We start from the raw sequence: 16,710 nt of genomic DNA, 5'->3' as shown, positions 1-16,710 counted from the left end.
TACAGCGTCCTTCCGTCCTATGTCCATACTGGCCATTGTGCCGGGTGCCCTCCTCTCTGTCTGGCTCTGTGACTTCCTGTTCTCCTGGAGAAGTTTCTGTCCCTTCCACACCTGCACCTGTGTGGCTCCTGGAGCCCCTGCCCTGGGCGGGCGAGGGTGGGCTGTACCCTTCCCACAGCCCAGCTCTGCTCCAGGAGCTCCTTTCTGGAAAGCTCAACTGGGGAACCCAGGAGCTGCCGGGGTGCAGGTCTCCCTAGCCATGAAGACCCTCCCCTGCACAGCCCGCGCCAGGCCCTGCTGCCTCCTCCACCTGCCTCCCAGGGCCAGAGCTTGGCTTCGGTGCTGCCCCAGGCTGGACATTCAGCCCTGCCGCACCAGTTGACCTTGACCTGCTCATTGGGTGAGGTGACCTTTGCCCTCGCCCACCTGTGGGACATGAGACCCAGCCCCAGGAAGCCCCCTGAGGGCTCTGAGTGGCTTTCTCGCTGCTGGACAGCCCGGCCCGGGGGTGGGGCGGCCAGCGCCGCTGCTCGGGGACCTGTCTTGGTGGCGGCCTTGCAGAACGGGGTCGTGAGCTGGGCCGCAGGGGCCAGGGCTCGGTCCAGCACTGACTCAGTCTCCTGTGTGGCCAACTGTCGTCCAGGGTGCGGGTTCCGACAGGTGTCCCTGCGGCCACTCCGGTCCTCCTCCAGCCACTCTCCGGCCTTGAGGGGGGGCAGTTTTGAGTCTGTCTGCTTGATCCTTGCCGCTGGCCTCTCTGCTCTCCTCCGGAGTGCATGGCTTGGGACAGCCGAGAACCATGGCATGGAGGCTGGGCCATGCTGGGAGGCTGGGACATGCTGTGACCGGTGGCTGCCGAAGCAGAGGCGGAGCCCTCCCCAGCTGTGCTGGGAGGGGCCCCAGCTGGCTTCCAGAGACTTGCGCCAGAGCCAGGAGCCCCCCAGCCAGCCCCAGTGCCCGTGGGGAGAGCCCGCCTCCCGAGAGAGCAGGCATCCAGGTTCTGTCTTGCCACACTCTGCTGTGTCCAGGGTCCCGCGGCCCCAGAATAAAACCCGAACCCCTCTCCTGGGTCTCAGGGCCTCCGCTCACCCCTCCCCCGCCCCAGCTGCTCCTGCCTGCTGCCCACACACCCTGACATTCATGCCTGGTCGCTGGTTTATCCTTTCTCTGGGACGTGGTGGGTCCGTGGTGGGTCCCTGGGGGCCTTGGGTGGGCACACACGCGTCTGCCGAGTGCCGCGTGCTCATTTTCCAAAGCGACCCCTGAGTCGGCTCTCACCTTTCATCCCGGGGATGAGGAGGGGGCCGCCCGCCGTGTGCTGTGAGTTCTGGACCCCCGAGAGCCACCGTGAACAGGCACAGGCGGACAGGTGAGGACAGCTTCGCACGGACACCACTGGGACGTCCGCTCCCTGCCCTGCGGCGGGCCCAGGCTCACTCCCCACGGCCGCCCTGTCCCGTGCTGGACAGGAGCTGGCCTCTTCGGCCTCGCTGGAGGCCTCCATTCACAAAATGCAGGACTGCGGGACTCCTGTGTGTGCACCTCCAGGGCAGGCACCGCCCTCGGGACTGGGAGGGCCTTCCCACCCGGCCGGCCGCTTATCTCCCTCCCCGGGGAGCCTGGACTGGAAAGGCCTGATCCCGGCTGGGCCTGGGGCGGCCCCGGATAATGACTTAATTAGCGCCTGCACTCTGCGCGTTTGATCTTCAAGGGGCCGAGCCTCCGGCTTAATTGCCCAGAAGGAAGAAAGCCTCGCTCAGAGATAAAGGGAAACCCTCGTTCTGGAATCCGCTCTGGCTCAGGGGCCCAGGCTGGATGCCCCGCTCAGCTGGTCCCACCTGCACAGCCCGGGTGTCCTGGCTGGGACCCCAGCTTGGGGACCGTGGCTGGCCTCCTACTTTCCAGGTGTGGGACTGAGGCTCGGGGCAGTCCAGGACCAGGACCAAGGGACAGAGGATGCTTGGGTGCACCCCGCACCCCTTCCCCAATAGGGAGGGGACAGGTGGGAGTGGTGGTGAATCTCAGATGGTGCCAGCTCTCTGGGGCCCTGAGCATAAGCACTCAGCTCCCAGCCTGGCACCGTGTGGCTACAGGAAGGCGGCGTCCACCCAGCACTTGAGGGTGCCAGGCCTGGGGCGGGGGACCTGCAGTGCAGCAGTGAGCAGGCACACATGCACACACACACGGGACACCCATGCACACACGGGTGCACAAGTGGAAAACGCTGGCTCGGGCATCCGTTGATGAAGGGCGGTGTCTCCACGGAGCTGCTACCCCTGTCCTCAGGACCCGTCCTTCTCCCGGGGGAAGGAGGTCTCCGGGCTCCCCCCCGCCCCGCCCCCGGTCTATTTGCAGCACCTGACTCACCTCAATTACGCCCGCGGGCGCGTCGGGGCGCGCCAGGGACGCCCCCATGGGCCGGAAGCATCGGCTCTGGGGGCGACCGGACACCCCGGGCCGCCAGGTGCAGCTCCGCGGCCCCACCCGCTCCGGGGTCCGTGGATGTCTGGGGCGGCTGGCGGGCCGGGGTGGGGGTCGTCCCCGGTGGAGGCCTAGCTCTGGGGCCCCGGGCGGGGATGCCCCGCGGAGCTCGGAGCACCGCGCCCACGCTCCCGGGCGGCAGCCGCCCCCGCACTCCAGGGTATATTTAGCCTCATTATCAGATGTCTGCCGTGAACCCTGCGAACCGTCTAATAGCGGCTGGACGTGAGACGCGGTTCCCTACCAGCCCGGCGCACGTGACCCCCGCGCCGAGGGGCGGTGTCCAGGGGGCGTGGACGCCCACCCAAGCTAGAGACCTCTGGCCTGCAGTCGGGCCCGCGGGCTCAGTGTCCACTCCCGCAATCGCGCTGATGCGGGGCGGGGACCCAGGGAGCGAGTGGCGGCCGGTGAGGGAGTCCCCCGTCCCGGATGGGGGGCGCGTCGGGCCCCGAGTGCCCCTCGGAGGCGGCCGTCGCGCGCCCCCAAGGTCGCACCTCCCTCGTGCGGCTGCTGTTGTCGTGGTCGCTATGGCGACGGGTCGCAGTTTTATTTTTAATAGCGGCCGGCGGTCTGGGGGAGGCCCGCGCCCTAAGGTGGCGCCCCCGCAGCGCAAGGCCGGGGACACCCAGGAAGCTGTGGGCCTCCGTGCGGGGGTCCGCACCCCAGCATATCACGCCACGTTCGGGGCCGAGCGGGACCCCTGCGCACAACTCCGGGGTCAGTGGCGGGGTCCAGCCTGGCCGCCACGTGGGTCACCACGACTCCAAAGCCGGGAGGCGGGCCCATCCAGTGAGGGGGGCAAGGTTGGGCTTTCGGGGGCTTCTCAACGCTCTCGGGTTCCCCTTCGCACCCCTTCCACTGGCCACGCGGAGAGCACACGGGGCGGCGGGGGTCGCAGTCCTCAGGGACCGCGGGAGAGGCCTCGCCCCTGGCATTTGGGGGAGGAGAGCGCCCCAGAAGCGCCCTCGCCGCCGGCCTTTGAAATGCGGGAGCCGGCCGGCCTGGGCGAGAAGACCAACCGCGGGGCTGTGCCAACACCTCCTTAGTCTGGCGGGCGGGGGGCGCAGGCGTGATCCTCAGGGATAGGGGCGTTGACCACCGACCCCCCTCCAGGGTGTCTCCTGGCTCCCCGAGGCCTAGGCCGTCTGCGTTGAGGTCCATGGGGCCCGCGGCATCCCTAGCTCCAGCACCGGGGCGCGCCCGCCCCCTCGCGGGGGACCCTGGCCGGCCTCTGGCAGGCGGGACCCTCCCGCCCCGGCGCGCCCGCCCTCTCGCGGAGCGGGAGCCGTCCAGGCCGCCCCAGCCGCAGCCTTGCGCGCCTCGCCCGCCCGTACCGCACTCGGTGCTGCGCCGTGGCCGGAGGCGGCGCTCTGAGCGCCCGGAGGACCCCGGCGTAGGGAGCTCAGAGCCCAGTGTTCCTCCCTCCCGCGCCCCCCGCCCCTCTGCGTTCCGGGCTCGGGGCGCGGCCCGGCCTCGGGCGAGGGAGCGGGGCGCGGGGGTCCCACGGTGGGATGGGGCCGGCGGGAGCCCCCGGCCCAGACCCGGGCTCCGCCCCACGGCGAAGGCGGGTGGAGGTGCCCGGCTCAGGTGCCGCGGGCTCGGGAGTTCGGGCGGGGGCGCGTGGCGGCCGCCAGGTGAGTGCCCCCGACGCGCCCCCAGGCCCGCCCCAGGCTCCGCCGGAGCCTCCCTCCCCTCCTTTTATGGCGAGGCGAGGCCGGGCCCGGGATCCGCGCGGCCGACAGCGGCCCGAGCGCCGGGCGGGGGCCGGCGGCTCGAAGGCCCTTTTTGGCGCAGCGGCTCTGGCGCCGCCGTCCGCCGCCGCTGGGGCCCGAGACAGGCGAGCCGGCGACGGCGGCGCTCGTGCGGAGGCCTCCTCCCCTCCCCGCGCGGTGCCGCAGGATTGCAGCTGGCACTGGAGGGTGGGCAGCTCCAGGGAGGGGCGCGCGGGAGCCCCGGCGCCTGTGCTCCCGGCTTGGATGGGTTTGGCTGCCCGCGGGAGCGCGGGTGTGCTCACTGCGGCGGCGACCCCCGCGCGCTTCCGAGGTGCGGGTCCCGGGCCCGGAATCCGGGGGAGGCGGGGGGCGGGGGCGGGGGAGGGGCGCGGCGGCGGCGGCGGCGCTGCTATAACCCCCTCCCCGCGGCCGGCCGGCTCCACACGCGCGCCCTGCGGAGCCGAACAACTCCGGCGAGCCGGGCCTGCACGCGCCGCCTGCTCCGGCTCCTCTCCCCGCGGCGGCGGCGCCGGCTCGGCCTGTGCCTGCCTTGAGGCCCGCGCGGGCGGTGGCGGCGGCGGCGGCTGCTGCTGCCAGGCTGCGCGGCCGCGGGCGCTGCCCGGCTCCGGCCGGCGGAGGGCGGAGCGCGGCGCCGGAGCCGAGGGCGCGCCGCGGAGGGGCGCACGCAGGCCGCCGGGCCGCGCCGTGCTGGGCCGCGCTGCGCCCGGCCGGGAGGCGGCGGCGAGAGGAGGCCGGAGGCGAGCGCGGGGCCCGCGGCGGGCGCGCAGGGTCGCGCCGCAGCCCGCAGCCGGGCCCGGCCGGGCGTCCGGACAGGTGATCGCGGCGCGGAGGCGGCTCCAGCCTGGCTCCGGCGTCCCTCCGGGGGCCAAAGCCCGGAAATATGCGGAATTACCGGCCCGGTCGCTCCTAGAGCCGGCGCCGGGGAGCGCGCGCGGCGGCGGCCGGCACCGGGAACGCACCAAGGAAGAGCCCAGCCCCCGCCCTCCGCCCCTTCCGTCCCCACCCCCTACCCGGCGGCCCAGGAGGCTCCCGGCGCGGCGGGCGCGGCGGGCGCGCACTCCCTCTTCCTCCCGCTCCTCGCCGGCGCTGCGCTGGGCGGGCGCGCTCCTCCGGCCCGGCCGCTCGCCGCTCTCCGGCCGCGCTCCTGAGGGATGGTCCTGCGTTTCGCCGCCACAGGAGCCCCGCAGGAGCGCCCGCCCCGCGGCCTCGCCTCCCCGCCTCCCCGCCGGCGCCTCGGGACGCGATGAGGACCTGGGCTTGCCTGCTGCTCCTCGGCTGCGGATACCTCGCCCATGTCCTGGCCGAGGTGGGTGCCGCCCCCGCCCCGTCCCCTGGCCGGAGCTCCCCCGGGGCGCCCCGGCCTCTGCGGAGCGCGCGCGGATGCCTGCTCGGCTGGCGGGGTTCGGTTCTGTTTTCTGCCCTGAGTGTGTGCCTGGTGAGTTTCCAGGACGCTTGCGTCGCGCTGCTCTGGGGGCCCCGGGCGCGGCGGGGTGGCCGAGCCGGGAGAAACTTCGGGGGAGGGGTCTCGGAGCGCAGCGGGCAGTGCGGTAGCGGGGCGTGCGGGGAAGGGGGTGTGTGTGCGCGAAAGCCCGAGCGAGCCTGGGGCGGGGTGGGGGGCGGGGAGGGGACACTGCGGCGGAGCCCCGGCCCGGCCGGGTGGGCAGCGCCCAGCCGCAGCCCCCCTGCTCCAGTTCCTGAGCCCCGCGCGCGCAGAGCCGGCGCAGACCCGCCCGCCAGGGCCTGCTTACAGGTGGCTGCGCGAGGCGAGCTGGGGCCGCGCCAGGCGCCCGCGCCCTCCCGCCGTCGCGTCCCCACCCCCCACCCAAGTCCGCGGGAGCCCTGCCTCGGCGGAGGACTTTTCCGCAGCCCCCCGCCGTGGGAACTCGGGGCTCGGGTAGCCCAGCCCCACCCCGCACCCCCCACCCTCCTGCAGTGACCCCGGACTAGGCTGGAGCGCGGCGTGCAGGCCGAGGGGGGTGGTCTGGGGCCGGCCCGGAGGGCGGCGGGAGACGGATGTTTAACCCTCGCTGTCCCGGGCGGCCTCTCGTGGCCGCCGGGCGGGTGGGGGCGCCTGGGTCGGCGCTAGGGCCGCGGCTGGCGGCCGGGGTGGGGCGCGCGCGCGCGGCGGTGTCGGTGACACGGGAACCTGCCCTCGGCGCTCGGCCGGGGTTCCGGGCGAGAAACCCACGCCTCTGGCGAGATCAAAGTGCCCGCGCCGCCGCGACTCTGGCCGGCGACCCGTGACGCATTTCAACTTGGTCTTTCGGGCCGGCGGGTCCACTCCGGAGCAAGGAGCTCTCCCCGCCTGGGTCTCCTGTGACCTGCACCGGGCACGGGGTCGGGCCCGGCGCTCGCGGGGTCTCCTCGGCCAGGCGCCGGGCGCTGACCGCGTGGCCTCTGCCCGCAGGAACCCGGGATCCCCCGCGACGTGCTGGACAGGCTCGCCCGCAGCCAGATCCACAGCATCCGGGACCTGCAGCGGCTCCTGGAGATTGACTCCGTAGGTAAATCGCGCCCCTTCCCTCGTGCGCCCCGCGCCGCCTCCCGCGCTCGGGCCGGGCCGGGCGCCGCGCAGGAGCGCACCGAAAGGTCAGAATCCAAGCCCCGGCCATAAACGCCCAGGCGGATGAGTCAGGAGTTTCTCTCCAATCGCCACTTTCTCTCCCGGCCGCGGCGCGCCGCTTCTCGCCTGCCCGGGGATTGTTTTGCATTTAAGGAAATCGCTGCGTGTGTTGCCGCCAGTTCGGCCGCGCCGAGGGCGCCGGCGCCCTCGCCAGGTGGCGGCCGGGCACGCGAGGCCGGAGGAGCGGCGGGGCCGACCCCGGCCGGTGCGCCCTCCTGGCGTGCGCCCGCGCGGGAGGAGCGAGCCCCTGGCCCGGCCGGCCCTGCGCCGTGGGTGCGAGCCGCTGCGGGGCTGGGTCCTTACACCTGAGCCCACTAGGACAGGCGCGCCAGGGTGCATCTGCCGCCTGGGGGCGGTTTGGGGGGGGGGTCGCCCGCTCAGGGCCTGGGGCGCAGCTTCTTCGTGAGGTGCGGAGATCCGAAGGCCTCGGTTGACCCTTGGCGGACTTGGAGCAGGCCGTGGTCGGCCCCGGTGGACGCGTGAGGTGGGCGTGGCCGCGCTCGCCCCCAGGGCTGCAGGGTCCCTGGCGAGGCGTGCTGAGGCGGGCTGAGGCGGGCTGAGGCGGGCTGGGGCGGGAGGGGGTGGGCTCTGTTGGCCTGGGGGCTCCGGGGAGACCCCGCTGGGGAAGCTTCTCACTGAGTTTTTGTTTTTGAGGCGTAAGATGAGCTTGTCAAAGGGAGTAGCTAAAGGCAGCCCGAGTGGAAGGGTTTCCAGCGAGGCGCGGAGGGGTGGGGAGCTAAGTGGAATCACATGGCCCAGTCATTTGGAAATTTGTACCTAATTATGTGGTGCCGAAGCTTGAACTGTTTTCTCTCCTGCCAAGACCACGGTTCCTGCAGCTTCTCGACCCAGGAAATCCTCTGGCTGATTCTTATCGGCCGGGGTTGGGTTTCACTGGGGGGCAGGGCCCTGGCCGGCCTGGAGCTGCCTTGGAGGGACGGGTCCCCGGTGGCTGTGGGAGGCCGCCGGGGCCCTGGGGAAATGGGCCATCGGCTTTGTGCTGGGAGCTTTCTTATTCCGTGCGCTGCAGCCGCCTCCCTGCCCCCACCCATTAAGGCTTTTTGCATTGCAAGTCTGTGGGCTTTGGCGCCCCGGCATTCCTGACCTGGAGGCTTCTGAGGGTCCGGGCCCTGCCCCTCCTCCTGGTGTCCTGGCTGTGCCTCTGTCTCCCTCCTGTGCACCTGTCAAACATTTCTGGGGCCCTGCAACTTCGGTGGGCGGAGGGGGCCGCACTCCACAGCCCTCCTCACACACAGCCCACCGCGGGCGTCCCCTAGACCCCCTCCCCACCCATGGACCCTGAGAAGCAGAGGGGACAGGAGTGAGCTCCGGGAGGGGGGGAGGTCAGGTGCCCGCCACCTGTTCCCGCCCCACTAGAGGATTGACAGCCTCTGGGCTCTGGACTCCCTGCGGTCCAGGTGGAGTGGGTCTGGTCGGTCAGGGACAGCTCCCTGGCGTGGGTCCCTCTGGGTCTACTGTGCTGCTCCTGGGGCCTCCAGCTGCCTGGGAAGCAGAAGTGCCACCGGAGCTGCCCCTCCCGGCCGACCCCTACCTCACTGGGCTGGGCCTCTGATCTGCAGGTGGCTCCTCCGGGCAGGCCAGGTGGGAGCCCCTTGGCTGATGGGGTTGCTGAACTCCCTGGCTGGGAGGCGGGTTCCCGTGCCGGGGCCCCCGCTGCGTGTGAGGCCCTGGAGTTTGAGGTTGGTCTGTCCCGGGTGGCGTCCGGAGCTCGGGGTCTGGTGGGGTCTGTGGCTCACTGGTGCCTGGCACACAGACCCTGCCTCTGGGGCCATTCAGGCTCCCAGGGGAACTGTGGGCCGTCCTTCCCTGCAATGGCTGCCTCCGAGGCCTTTGGTGGACTCCGCTGGGATCAGTTTTGGGGGGAGATTGACCCCGAGTGTCGGGAGAGCCTGGTCAGCCCCTGCTTTGGGTCCCTGCTCCGTCCTGATGCGGGCCGAGGGTGGGTGACCCATCCTCTTTGACCTCAGCATTCCTGGGGTGGAGCCCGGAGCCCGGGGCGGGGCTGTCCCCCGCTGGCCTCTCCTGCCTGTCTTGTTGCACCTCTTCTGCATGTGTGGGGAGCGGGCAGCCCGGGAAGGATGTCTGGGCTTCTGGGGGTGGCCGCTGGCCCCGGGGTGCACCAGGTGCTGGCTGGCGTGGCGACGGCAAGATGGCCACCACCAAGGCGTGACTCATGAGTGTCACTTTTTTGTGAAAAAGCTGCTTTTTGTGACAGTTGGTTGATGGGAAATTCTTATGGCATGAATAGTTCTGTTCTGATCTTATTTTGGGTCTCAAAAAAAAAAAAATTAGTGGTATTGGAACATTGAGTCATGGGTAGATGTCGGGTTCTGCTCAGCCCTGGTCTTGGCCGTCCACGCCTCCCGTGAGGGTTGTGGTCTTCGTGTTCAGTGTTGTGTACAGTGTGCGTGCAAGGCTGAGCTTCCGCTGGCGCCGCGGTCTCCCAGGTGGACCTCACGGAGGCTCTGGGTGCTGGGCACCCCGGGGGGCCCGAGGCGGGGAGGCCGGCCACCCTCCTGTCCAGTGCGGGGGTGCAGGGCATGTGTCCTGGGGCTGGGGTTCCCCTCTCCGCTGGGGGTCTGGCCGCCTCCTCTGCGGGGGCATTGCGCTCCGGCCTCAGGCCTGCAGCCGCTTAGCGCTCCCCCGTGCACGGGCGGCCACGTGGCCAGGCTCGTTCTCATGGCCTCTGGCCCTCTGGGCAGACTTATTTCAGGAACGAGGAGGGTTGGCCTCGAGCCCGGGCTGGGCTGGCGTTGCCTCCGCTGCCCATCGGGCTGGGATGCTCAGTCCACACGTGCGCTCTGCAGCCCCCGCGCTGCCCCTCTCCAGGCGCTGGGCCCGTTGATCCCAGCACGGGGACCCCAGGGCTCGCTCAAGGACGGCGCGGAGAGGGTGCCTGTGGGCCCATCCGAGCGTCTTCCACGCCTGGAAAGCTCCTGAGTGCCAGGGGGTTCTCCCAGCAACCCCCGGCCCAGGGGTCCCCGGAAGCAGCTCCCTGGACGCTGCTGGACCGGTCGCCAGTTTCTGCTTCTCCCTGTAGGGGCTGAGGACGCTCCGGAGCCGAGCCTGAGAGCCCCCGGCGTCCACACGGCCAGGCATGTGGCCGAGAAGCCGCCAGCGCCCGTGCCCGTGCGGAGGAAGCGTAGCATCGGTGAGTGTGGGGCGGGGCCGGCGCGCCCGCCGGATTCTGTGGCCTGGGGCGCCCTTGGCTCCTCTGACAACAAAGGCCCTGCTCGCCCCTCCCGCCTGCCCGCCCTCTGCAGGGGGGCCGGAGCCGCCACGAATTCCTGAAGTGCCTGATCTTGTCGGGGCCCGTCACGGGAGGCCTGCCTGGTTCACACCGCGGAGCGGGGCTGTCCCGGGGCTACCAGCTGCCAAACTGGGTGCAGCCGCGTGCAGGGCGGGCGGGGGAGCTGCCGGTGGCTCCCCGCACCCCCACTCTGCGCCTGGGCCTCCCTCTGGATGTCCCCCGGGGCCTCCCCGCTGCTCTCTTGCCAGGAGCCGTGCTGGGGCGGGGGTCCTGGCTGCCTGGGCTTGGGTTCCTCCAGGTCTGGGTCTGGGGGGTGCGTGGGGGAGGGGCCTTGGTTCATGTGGTCAGGTTCCGGCCCTGCTGTGCCCCTGCCCTGGGCTCAGCTGCAGGCCCCTCTGCTCCCTGGCTCCGCCCCTTGGCCACCTGGCCAGATCCCACCCGGAGGGCACTCCTTGGGGACCTGGGTGCTGTGGGGGAGGCCGGCAGGGTTTCTTTGCTTGAAGGACTAGTTTTTGGGGCCTGAGACCCCCGAGGCCCTGGTACTTGCTGGGTCTCCCAGGTGGGCCCCCGGAGGTCCTCTCAACCCGCAGATGGGCAGGGGGCAGTCTGGAGGTCTTCCTGCCTTGCCTGAGGGAGCCTCTGGGGGAGGGGCCGTGGCTGAGCCCCCGGCTGCCCCCAGCAGCTCCCTGGGCAGGCAACAGGGCCTCCGTGGTCAGCGTCATGCTGTACATCACTAGGTGCACGCAGGGAGAGGTCTGTCCCCCCAGCCCCACAAGCCCCGATCACGCCCTGTAGTGGACAGAGCCCCTGCGGGCAGCCCTGCGGTCTCTCCCAGCGGGGCCTGGGGACTCGGGGTGTCCATTCTCTGTCCTGTGCCTCAGCCCTGCTCTGATGGGAGCCTGCTGCCCTCACCAGGCTGTGCACCCCAGGGGCCATGCTGGGCCTGCTTCAAGTCTCTGGGCTCCTCCCCCGCCCAGCCCCCCTCCCAGGCTGGGGGGGCTCGGTGCAGGCTCAGAGGTGGCAGGGGCACTGTGGGCCGCGCCTGGGCGGCGGGCGAGTGAGGCCGCCTCACACACACCCCTGCCTCCTGCAGAGGAAGCCATTCCTGCCATCTGCAAGACCAGGACGGTCATTTACGAGATACCTCGGAGTCAGGTGGACCCCACGTCGGCCAACTTCCTGATCTGGCCGCCGTGCGTGGAGGTCAAGCGCTGCACCGGCTGTTGCAACACCAGCAGCGTCAAGTGCCAGCCCTCGCGGGTGCACCACCGCAACGTCAAGGTGAGGTGGCACGGCGTGGGTGGGGCCGGCTGGGGGTGGAGTCTCAGAACCTAAACGCAGCATGCGAGGGGCCTCAGGATGGGGCAGCCGCTCGGCCTGGGGCGAGGTGTCCAGGCTGACAGCCGCGTGGGCTGGGCGCAGTCTGCCACAGAACTTGGTTCTCACTGTAGAGCCGAGTCCTGGGTGGCCGGCGCCCCCGGTGAGGGCCCCACCCTCGTGTGGAGGGGGCCTCTGAGCTCGCAGCCCCTGGTGAAGCCGCCAGGTGGGCTGCCCACGCGCCGAGCCCCTCCCCCACCCTCCGTGTGGTTCAGGGTGCTGTGGTCAGAGACGGGTGGGACCCCTGGCCTGGGCCGCTGGTCTTCACCGCCAGCCTGAGGCCGCTTGCTCCCAAGCCCTCTGAGGCAGGGGACTGCCCGCGGGGATCCTGGGAGGCACATTCACAGCTGGGAGGGTGGCTGCTCCCTGCGTCCCAGGACCGACCCCTTCTGCTGCCCCAGGCTGGGCTCTGGCTTCCGGCCATGTGGCTGTGCCAGGTGGGCCCTGGCCTCGTCTGTGCGGGGGGGGGGGGGCAGGCTCACCCGTGAGCCAAGGCCACTGGCCTCCTGCTGGGCTTCGAGGTCCAGTTTTCAGGACGAGGTGGTGGGGGTCTGAGGTGTCCCCTAGGGCTGGGGCCCGGCTCCCTGGCACTGGGCGGTGGCCCAGGGCTCCACACCAGGCAAGCACCTTAGCCCTGAGCTGGGACTTATCTTGACCCCCAGGGACTTGGTCCTCTGCGTCCTGAGTCAGCAAGTTCCACGTCTGACCGCCCCAGTCTCCAGGGCTCCCCATGCCGGGCACCTGGCCAGGCCTCTCAGGCTTCGCTCCCCACCCCTAGCACCGATCCCACGGTGACCCCAATCCAGCCTCTCGTGGTGTTCGCTGTGGTCTGTCCCCGTGGGACCCGGAGGTGGGTCCCCGTGGCCACAGCCCCTTGGGGCCAGGCACAGGTGCTCTGCGTGCCCTCAGGTAGGCGCTGCCACCCAGGGGCTGTGCTGATGTCTGAGATGGGGCTGGGCCTGGAGTGCTGGCCAGAGGGGGGTGTCCCCTTGGTGGCCTCCAGCTGCGGAGGCCCTCCCCCAGGTCCCCGCACCTGTTTGCCAGCAGGCGGCGATGCCCCTGCCTGACCCCTGTGGGCTGGGCACGGGAGTCCTCTGGGGAGTGGCACCTCTCCGCTCTGTGTGGGTGGAGCTGGGACCATTGCTCCTCTTAAGAAAGTGGAGGGGGGAGGGGGCTCAGGGCCGCAGGCTTGGGGCCCAGGGTGCCGCTCTCTGGCTGGGGGTGGTGTGTGTCCTGGTGTTCCGGTTTCTATTGCCTTTTGATGAGGCTGGGAGGGGTCACCTGATGGGACCTGGGCTGGCCAGCAGTGGCCCCTGTGCCCTGGGAGGCTGGTGGACGTGGTGTGGTTGGTGGCCGGCCTCCTGTGGCGCCCACAACAGCAGGAAGCCCGGCCTTGTCTGGAGAGTCCAGGTGCTGCGACCTCATCGCAGGCCAGGAAGGTCCCCCTGGGGACCGCCGACCGTCCGTTTGTCCGTCCGGGGCTCTCTGGCTGGGAGGCTGCCCTGAGCTCTGCCCTGCACGTCTGTCCCTCGGGGCCAGCAGGGGCTGGGGGTGGGTGCGCTCGGGCTGACTGGGCGTGCGCCGCTGAGGCCAGAGTCCTGTCCAGAGGGAGGGTGGAGTTTACAGGCCTGACCAGGTGGTGTCCACCCTGGCCCACACCCCACCTTGCCCTACCCTGACAGGGCCTGTTGGGCTGGGGTCTGGACGGCCACACCTCGTGCTCACCTGGGCTCAGCCCCCACCCTGTGAGCAGCTGGGCCGCCCATCACTGCCTGGGCTGCTGTGGGGTCTGGGGGGGGGGGTGTCCCGAGATGAGGCAGGAGCCTGCTGTGGGAAGGCCAGCCCGGGGCTGCTGGTCCTGCTGCACATCTGCCTCTCCTGCAGCTGGGGAGGTGGGGCCTGGGCAGGGGTCTCCGCTCCCCCTGGTGTGTGGGTGGCCGGATGCAGGCAGGGTTAGCGGTGGGGGGCCGCCACTGGCGCAGGCCGCCCGAGGGCTGGGAGGGACGGGGAGGTCGGGGCGCAGCGGGCAGCCTGGGTCTGGGGGTCCCCGGCACCAGCCGCCTGTCTTGGGGACCCGGCCTTCCTGGAGCAGATTCTCAGGACTGCTCTTGGGGGAAAAATGCGGCCGCTTCCTGGCCAGACGGCCGCTGGAATCCCACGAGGCCCGGCAGGTGCAGTCGTAAATCGCTGTTTGTTTACCTTTGATAAACGGGGCTGTCTGGAGAGCAGGTTCCCAGACTGGGCGGCCCGAGGGTGCCCCAGCCAAGGGCACCGCGGGTGGCAGTGCCCAGCGGTCCTGGGAGCCCCCTCCCTCTGCCGCCCCCCTCTATGGGCGGAGGACGGGCCAGGGAGCCCAGGGCGCCCCGCCGAGGGACGGGAGAGGCCGCTGTTAACTGCCTGTGGACACAGAGGTCGGCGCCCCCGGCCCCAGCAGGTTGAGAGGAGGTTGAGAGGAGGGAGCCTAGGTGCTCAGCAGGGGCTGGTCGCCCCCTCCAGTCCCCCTGCCAGGGCTGTGGTCAGCACCCCCAGAAGAGGTGAGGGGGCTTCCTGATGGACGGAGGCTGGGGGTGGCTGGGGCAGGGCCGGCTTGCAGGAGCCCTGGGGGCCCAGGCTTGGCCTGTCCTAGCAGCCTGGTGCTGAGTGCGGCCCTGCCCCCACCCCGCAGGTGTGCGCCCCTTTGCTGGGTGGGGGGGGGCTGGGGCCGGCCTCTGCGAGCAGCAGGTGCCTGTCCAGGCAGCGGCTCCTGGGTCCGGGGGCCGGCCTCTCGCCCGAGTCCTGCGTAGTGAAGCTGCGTGCCGGCCCCCGGCCCCGCGCCCCACACACCCTGGGCCCATCCCCGGGCTCTGTGCTCGCCCGGGCGGCCCACACCGCTCCGCACGCCTGCCGGGCGCGCGGCACCCTTTGCCCTGCGGGTTAACCATTACTGCGGCTGCGGGGGGCCTGCCCAGGCCTGCTCCCCGGCTCTGGGGGCTGACCCTGCCCGAGGGTCGCGGGGAGCCCAGGGCTGCGGGGTCGGCGTCCCCTGCGAGTGACCGGGGAAGGGGCCTGGCCGGGCCTCGGGTTCCTTGGGGGCCTGGGACAGCTGCTCCTCGCCCACCCCCAGGCACGTGTGTGCACGTGGGGCGGGTAGGGCGTCCCATGACGGAGCGTGTGCGTGTGGCTGATGGCGGGTTCTCGGGTCACGGGTTGGCCATGCGCACGCGCGGGCGCTCCAGAAGCTTCCCTGTGGAGTGCGCGTGCGCGGCCGGCTTCGACGTGGGCCGCGGGTGGCCGGGGTCAGGGGGCGGGGCCGCGTGACGCACTTCCGGCGCGCGGGCGCTCATGGCCGTGGCGGCGCTCTCTCGGGCAGGTGGCCAAGGTGGAGTATGTCAGAAAGAAGCCCAAGTTGAAAGAAGTGCAGGTGCGGCTGGAGGAGCACCTGGAGTGCGCGTGCGCGGCCTCGAGCGCGGGCCCGGAGCACCGCGAGGAGGAGGCAGGTAAGCGGCGCGGGCGGGCCGGGCGGCGCGGGCGGGCGGCCGTGCGTGGCGCCCTGAGGCCGCTCTCCTGCCCGCCCTCTCGCCAACAGGAAGGCGTAGGGAGTCAGGTAAAAAACGGAAAAGAAAGAGGTTAAAGCCCACCTAAGGCGGCCGAGCAGGTAGGACGCCCGCGCCCGCGGGGCTCTGGTCGCGCCCGCCAATCGGCCTGGTCGGGCTGTGCTGTCGCTGGGCTGCGGTGTCCCCGCTCCGGTGCCGCCGCTGCTGCTCCTGCTGCTGCTCCTCCTCCTCCTCCTCCTCGCCGATGATCGGGGCGCTGCGGGGTTCGGGCAGCTCTGGGGGTCGTGCGGGGGTCGCCGCGGGCAGGCTGCCCACCCCATTTGACAGATGAACAAACTGAGGCTGGACCGAGCGAGAGGTGACCCGTGGGGGCCGAGCAGGGCCGGCGGCCCCGGGCCCTGGGCTAGGAGGAGACAGGCCGACCCCGCCCAGCGAGGGCTTCCCCACAGGACACCCCCTTCCCCGACCCGGAGGGAGCCGGCCAGTGCAACCCAGGTGTCTGCCTGGGCCGGGGCCCGCGGGGCGCACGGCCTGGGTCTGTCCCCGAGGACAGCGGGAGAAGAGTGTCCACTCGTGGCCCTGTGGGAGGTCTCAGGCTGAGGGCGGAGGCCCCTCGGTACCCGGGCTTCAGGCCGTGGGTGCTGCACCCGCTGGGCTGTGTGGTTGAGGAGGGGGTCCCCACAGAGCTCAGCGAGGCTCTGCCTGGTCACAGGGACCCTCCTGCCCGCGCCTGGTGGCGTCCATCCTCAGGGTTGCCTCAGAGCCCACGATGGCTGCCAGAGCTCCAGAAATCACATGCAAGCCCTGGGCTGGAAGAAGAAGGTAGGGGGCAGGGCGGAAGACCCCCTCCTGGGCCTCAGTTTCCCCCATCTGTGCAATGGGCGTCCGGACGCTGCACCGCGGCCGCCGTGTCGGCGACTTCCCGGCCGCGGCCCTCAGCCCGCCTCTCCCTCTCCCCGCAGATGTGAGGTGAGGGCCCCGGCGCCTCCTGGGACACGGATGTGCGTGGCGTGTTACATTCCTGACCTGCTCTGTACGGTGCTTCCTTGCCAGCGTGCCGTCTTTGTTCTCCTCCGTGGAACACCGCCCGAGGACACTCGGGGGAACAAAGAGACAGTGACCGCGTCCACGCGGGCAGCGGGCAGCCTCCCGGCAGAGCGCGGGGCAGACGGACCGCGGGCGGGGCCCCAGGTGCTTTAGCCGCCGCCGCGGGGCCGGGGAGCCGCGTGTGTCGACACAGACCCCTCCTGAGAGCCTTAAGTGGATTTTTTACACCATCGAGTGGTCGTCAGCCCCCTTTCTACTCGCTCTCCTCTCGTTTCCGTTTGTAACGACGCCGGTGGCACGCGAGGCTGCTGTGGCTGGGACGGCGCCCTCCGTCGGACGCAGACTAACGAGATGTATTAAATAAACGTGCTACACCCGCCTATGCACCATTCCCCGCCCGCGTCCGGCCTGCTGTGTGCCCGCCCGCGCCCCGCCCGCACCGCGAGCCCCGGCCCGGGAGCCAGCGGTGGACGGCGCGGGGGCCTGCCCGGGGGCACAGAGCGCGCCCTCCGTCTCCTGGCCGTGGGCGATCCTGTCCCCACGTGGGCTTGCCGGGCGGCGGCCGCCGTCCGGTGAGGCAGGCAGCAGCCCGGGACCGTGGAGACCCCTAGGATCTGACCCTGTGCCGCTCGGAGCCTCGTCCGT

At 71.4% G+C, this 16,710-nt stretch overlaps 1 protein-coding gene across 7 annotated transcripts; it reads left to right on the top strand.

Moving 5' to 3' along the window:
- Window positions 1-3,875: 3,875 nt before the first annotated feature.
- On the top strand, window positions 3,876-16,457 carry PDGFA (platelet derived growth factor subunit A). Of its 7 annotated transcripts, none has more exons than XM_051828068.2 (8): window positions 3,990-4,115; window positions 5,391-5,649; window positions 6,622-6,718; window positions 9,899-10,009; window positions 11,202-11,389; window positions 14,835-14,961; window positions 15,731-15,840; window positions 15,981-16,457. In XM_051828068.2, the coding sequence occupies exons 2-8, from the start codon at window positions 5,458-5,460 to the stop codon at window positions 15,984-15,986; spliced, it is 831 nt and encodes a 276-aa protein (XP_051684028.1). In that variant the 5' UTR covers window positions 3,990-4,115; window positions 5,391-5,457; the 3' UTR covers window positions 15,987-16,457. The 7 variants fall into 7 exon arrangements, with proteins under 7 accessions (XP_051684029.1, XP_051684028.1, XP_051684027.1 ...); XM_051828067.2 differs by lacking the exon at window positions 3,990-4,115 and adding an exon at window positions 4,243-4,524; XM_051828070.2 differs by lacking the exon at window positions 3,990-4,115 and adding an exon at window positions 4,257-4,524 and having other exon boundaries at window positions 5,391-5,520.
- The last annotated feature ends 253 nt before the right edge of the window (window positions 16,458-16,710 follow it).

The sequence above is a fragment of the Oryctolagus cuniculus genome, chromosome 19, assembly GCF_964237555.1.
Source record: "Oryctolagus cuniculus chromosome 19, mOryCun1.1, whole genome shotgun sequence".
Lineage (NCBI taxonomy): Eukaryota > Metazoa > Chordata > Mammalia > Lagomorpha > Leporidae > Oryctolagus > Oryctolagus cuniculus.
This window is presented reverse-complemented; position numbering and strand designations above follow the sequence as displayed.